This window comes from Stegodyphus dumicola, chromosome 10 (assembly GCF_044657685.1).
Source record: "Stegodyphus dumicola isolate Sdum_Otavi_A_Nest chromosome 10, ASM4465768v1".
In the NCBI taxonomy this organism is placed as follows: domain Eukaryota; kingdom Metazoa; phylum Arthropoda; class Arachnida; order Araneae; family Eresidae; genus Stegodyphus; species Stegodyphus dumicola.
Genome location: NC_140777.1, coordinates 159,654,173 through 159,660,172, shown reverse-complemented (window position 1 = coordinate 159,660,172; position 6,000 = coordinate 159,654,173). Strand labels below are relative to the sequence as shown.

General features: G+C 31.1%; 1 protein-coding gene across 2 annotated transcripts in view; it reads right to left on the bottom strand.

The window, feature by feature from the left end:
- Window positions 1–2,624: 2,624 nt before the first annotated feature.
- SmB (small ribonucleoprotein particle protein SmB) overlaps window positions 2,625–6,000 on the bottom strand; it is a 55,118-nt gene continuing 51,742 nt past the window's right edge. For both annotated transcript variants that reach the window (XM_085825765.1, XM_085825763.1), the window contains exons 4-5: window positions 5,490–5,795; window positions 2,625–2,795 (exon numbers count right to left, since the gene is read on the bottom strand). In XM_085825765.1, coding sequence (XP_085681891.1) covers window positions 2,752–2,795; window positions 5,490–5,795 — 350 coding nt within the window. In that variant the 3' untranslated portion in view covers window positions 2,625–2,751. The remainder of the gene's footprint in view (window positions 2,796–5,489; window positions 5,796–6,000) is intronic.

The window sequence follows — 6,000 nt, the reverse complement described above, 5'->3', positions numbered from 1 at the left end:
AAAAAGTCATCTCGCCCAACTAAAAACCTGTTCTGGGCTGATATTCTCCTGCCACTAACATAGAAAATTCATCAATACATTCCTCTGCAGCATATTTATCTGTTGAAAGTTTTTTCCCACATGCTTTCAGATAACGTATACCATGTCTTTGCTTAAATCTGTTCAGCCAACTGCTGCTGAAATTGTATGGTCCCTTATTTTTTAAATCAGCATGAATCTGCTTTCCCTTTTCTCTCAGGAGTGGTCCTAAAATTGGTACCCGGAACCACTCGCACAAGACATCATTGATGTTTTCTGATTTCATCTCAAAGTTCTTTCTGATTCATGCTGTAAAAATTCAGAAGCTTTTCTTTATTTTCCCATATATCATACACGGTCCGAGTCTTAATTCCATACGATTCTGCTATAAACCGAAGAGTAATACCTGCCTCCATCTTTTCAAAATTTACACTTTTTGCATTACTGTCAATGCAATGTGTATATGTTTTTCAACATTGCAAGCAGTAAAATATTGATTGTGTTATCTTTTATTCCATTAAAAGTGCTGAAATTTAAAATACTTTAAATTTATCCAAAGTATCTAGATAAAAAAATAAGCAGCATTAAACAATCTTGTGAAATGACAAAGCTCAGAAAATAACAATGTATCGTGAACTTGAAAGAAAAGTTGAGTGAATCGTCTGCTTTTTTTACCTCAATGCAGATTGGAGGGGAAAAAACCTTTACCATGATGTCAATAACTTGATATCTCTGTTATGACGTCATTATTCGGTAAGCACACCTTATAATGTTTAGTGTCAGATTATGTTTGAAGTGGATTATTTTGCTATTCTGAATGATTTTAAATAGCTTCTAATAAGTTTTATGTAATGGTAAATAATAGTTTTATGTACATTTTGTTTTATATCTTTTTAATTTTTAGATTTGGGAAAATTTGTAGCTGTTCTCAAGCCTATCCAAGTGTTTCGTTTTAACATTGAAACATAGTACATTAGGAATTCTTTATTTCAATTATTTTCTTCTAATAGCATATTACGACAAAAATAATAATGTCACTACTTACTCTTTACCTACATCACCACCTAGAAGAGCTGAGTGGTTAAGGAAAATTCTGCATGCGTATTTCTAAGTGAGTGCATTTGTTTCCATTCGATTATTTTGGGTACATAACATTAAAGCTGCGACATGATCTGACCTGGACCGCATCATAAGTTTTCATCACAGTATTTTAAAAAGGTTCAAAAACAGTAAAACAATGACACGAATTCATTACCAAATGCCAAAAACTAAGTGCATTTCAATGTAGCTTTATGTTTGTCACATGGAAATAAAGAATGAATACAGTGTATTTTCTCAAAAACTGAACAGGTTCAGAAAATACAATGAAAATAGTATAGGTTTTGGCTGCTAGATTAAAATAAAAGGTGCTCTAATTTGAAATGGACTGAATAGAGCATTAATTATAAATTGACTTGGATTTTTTTATTTAAAAGATGTCTCAGAAGCTAAAAAATCATGTCATATTTGAGAAAGTATTTTGAGAAGAAGTTCTATAAATAGAAAAGAAATAATGCATAATTTTAATATTAATAATACAATAAACTTTGATCTTAATTTTTGTAATCTATAAAAATGAATATAAAGAATATGACAGAAAATCCCTGGACTCAAAATGCAGTGCCATGTACATTTGACAATGCTTCCTCATATGTACAAATAAATCCAAATTTTGCAGACTTGTTGACACAAAAATAAATTAAACTTATGACACAAAAATCACTTATGTTTATATACAACTCATAAAAACTGAATGAAGTTGAAGTTACTTAATGATAGACTTTAATAGAAATTATAATTAATGTCTATCTAATTATAAATAATGATAAACTTTGATGTGGATAAACTTTGGTAATGTATCATACATTGACGTAAAACAATATTACTAAACAGATTTTAACTAATATAGTATGATAAAATAGAATTTTCACAATTTAGTTTAAAAAAATTCATTTGTTCCTGGAAAACAGTAAAGGTTAAAAATTGAAAACTCTGAGACTAAATGATTGAAAGAAAGCTGATAACTATACATTGGCGATTCCAGAACATTGGGATACCGTAGTTCCTGATTTCAATTGTGAAGTCTTTTTAGTCCTGATAAGTTTTTGGGGGCAGTGGCATAAACTGTAGCTTAAACAGATATTAAATCAGTTATTGAAGAACAGAAAAATGAAATTAACAATCTAACAGTTGCAAGTAGAAGCTATGAATCTGTTAGAGAAATAGATAATTTGTGATCATATTTTTCAAACTGTAAATGAATTTAAGAGAGTGAACTGCTTTGTATATTATGCAAAGAATATTTGAATGTTTTGCATTATCATTTGAATATAAATCAACAGAATCTGGCTGTGCAGTGATGCCAGATGAAAAGATGTATGATATAATCTAGCACACTTTGATTTAACTTTTGCTTTCCTTGATCTGGCCTGAAATCTTTTGGTTATTACCAATGGAAATATCCAAAATTAAAGAGCAATCATATTTGAAACTGAATTTAAAATGATAATTTTTGGTAGTTCTTCGAAAATCACTATATCAAGATTTAACTGCAGGATAAAGAAAAGTAGACTTAAACATGGTTTATTTAACAGCAATTAATGAATAATTTACAGCATTAATTAAACAAAGCAAAAACTTGATAATGTATAGCAAAAGATGGATAAAAATTGACAAATTTTATTTTTCTGTCATTCAGCCACGTGGTGGATGTGGTGGTCTCATACCAGGAGGTGGTGCTAAAATACAAAACAAAATTACAATTATTTTTGAGAACATAAAATGTATGAAAAAATAGAAATATGAAATATAGAAACAAGTCAAAAGATAAGAAATTTAAACATCACATATAACAGGATCCTCATAATATATAATATAGTATTTTAGTGAAATTAAAATTCATAAAATAATTACAAAACAAACATCTATTGGAAATGGGCAAACCTGCTCTTTTTATTGGATCTGAACAGTTCACTCACTGAAATGAATCAGTTCATTTTTATGACTCACCTATCACTTCACTAACAACCTTGATGAAAAAGATCTGGAATAATGAGTGAATCAAGCAGTCAGCAAGGATGGAAAGAAGAGAAAAATGAATCAAAGGAGCAGAGGGATCGGGACTGGTTAGCAATGTTAGACTACAGAGTGAAAAGAATCGAACAAGGAGGTGGGATCAGAAGAATTGATCAAATGCTCTCAGAACTGATACTTTCAACTGTAGTTCCTTAAACTGAACTCCCTTTTTACACAGAACTAACACTGAAATTCTAAAATAAAATTTTTCAAAAAATTGGAAAATGATAAAAACTAAACTCAAAAATTAAACATGGCAGGATAAACATTCTTTTCTTTCCTTTCACATTCAGGTGTATGACACCCAAGCAAATCTTAGTCCACTTTCTGTGCAAAATAGGCAACGGGTTAAAATTATTTATTCCACTTGAAGACCATCTGCTTAAGTGGAAGGATACCTTTTTAAAGGAAACTGGCATAAAGGATACATATTACACATGGGGAAAACCACAAAATAGCCCATTCGCCGGGATTTGAACCCAGGACCGAAATACCAGTATTCATCGACTTTACCACATGGCTGCTGGTGGGCCCTTTGATATTAAATATAAATGTTGATTGTTTTTACAGAATTAATCTCAAAAAGTGCCTGTAAAAATTCTTTTAGGCAATTCTATTGTCAAATTTCTTTTAGCTGCCACCTTATCCAGGTAAGCAATATCAAAGCCAAACAGAAACTCTACTTAGCATATGATTTTGAGTTTGTACATTTATTCCATTGTTTTCGTTCAATTTCCCAGTCTTATTCACCTACCAAGTTTAAATAAAATAAGACACAATGAAAGCATCTGAATTCAGTTATTCTTAAACTGTATACACATCCTTCCTCTTTTCTTAATATTGGACAGATGAAAACAATTAGTTAAAAAAAAGTGGGAAATCTAAGCTTGTACTATTTTAGGATTGCAAAATAGGTAAAATCTCAGTTAAAAAACCGATTAATTAGACCCATTAAATAAACAAATTAAGTGGAAACCATGGCTAAAACAGTGTACTATTAAGATAGATAAACTAGTAGATAAATACATACGATGTTTAGTGAAAAGGGGGGGAGTTTTCCCATTTTCTTTAAAATTTTATCAGATATACATTTCAAGTTATTCCAACTGAAATACATTCTTGTCTGAAGTTGGCATACCCATGGGAAGGAGTTAAACTTTGCTTGTAGGTTGTTTAAGTTGTTTTTATCCAGTGAGTCAAGGAACAAAATTAAGAATATTAAATTTTATCAGTGCTTGAGTAACTGCGAAATCTGAGCACTATTAATAATTAAAAAATGATGGAAGAGCCACAGAAAATCACTGTTTTGGTCAACCAGCTACAGCATGATTAAAACACAAATTTGGTTCTACATTGTATTCACCAATATCACTCCTAAACCTTTCCAGAAATCACTGTCAGAATATTTTAAGAGAGGATCTTAATATCAGCATACTGTTTTTCATCTTTTGACCTCTGAACAAAAGGAGAAGTAGAAACAAATATATTAAATAACAAAGCTGATTATGATTTTTGGACAAGATCACTACAGATAATGATTTGTGCCTTCAGGAAAGAGAACTCCCTGAAGTCCTTGACTTGGAAATTTTTCAAGCTTGTTCAATAGTGCATTTAGAGCTTTATGAGCAGGTGCCATTAAATATGATATCATATGACTTCTTACAAATTAGCCAGCCTATCCATAAACAGGTTAAAAATTTTATCACTGAAATGAAGAATGTACATCTACATCTTCAGTAGTACACACAGAATTCAATGATGACAACACAGTATATTAATGTTATTATGTTTTGTTAAGAACATTTCAATTGTACAATTGATGAAAAAATTAAATACATCAATTTAAATTTCTTCTAGAACAGACAAATTAAAAACACAGATGTTTTTTACTTATATGCAAAAAAAAAAAAAAAAAAAAAAAAAATCAAAACAGAGTTAATCACAATAAGTTTGATGGAACCTGGTGAAAACTGATATGTCACAGCAACTATCGATACAATACTCTTTCTTAATACCATGTGCTGATTATGATTTTTTTTTATTTCTTTAAGCCTGTAATAGCATTTTCTTATTTTGAAATGCTAAATATAAGTTTAATTCATTTCTCTTTCCTGACTTGGTGTAATAAATAAGAAAGCATAAATTTCTTTTTTTTTAATTAACTTTAATAAAAGATTTTTTTCTATGAGTGTCACACTATGTTTCATTTTCAACATCGTGTGACCTTTCTATGCATTAAATTGTGGATTGCTTTCCACAAAAAATTCTAGCCTCTGCAGATAATGGTATAAGATTATACAATATTATACAAGATACAAATTATAACAACACTTTGAATTTACTTAAGTGTTACTTACCTCCTCGCATCATACCAGGAGGTGGGCCTCTCATACCAGGTGGTGTCATTTGCTGCTGTATTCCTCGTCCCATAGTTCCAGGTGGCATTCCTCGACCCATCATGCCTGGTGGTGGTCCCATCATTCCTGGTGGTGGACCAGCTCTTCCTGGCATAGGAGGTCCAGGCATTCTTTGAGCTTGTGGAGTAGGTCCCGGAGGAGGTGGGCGCATTTGTGGTGGAGCAGTGACAGCAGTAGCAGCACGTCCTTGTGGAGTCATAACCTGGGGAGAAGGTCCACCTACTCCACGAACAGGACCTTGAAGACCTATTACAATGTACACATAACATTAAAGAGATCTGTTTTAGGATATATTAAATTTTTGAGTTAGCAAATTAAGTTGAAATTTGATATTTTAATTTTTTGCAACAATACAACACATTTATCAAAAATTTTAAATTAACATAACATTTGAGCAGCTCTGGTTTTTGGATTTGTCATGAAGACCTGTATTTAAAGAGCCTTTATTAGC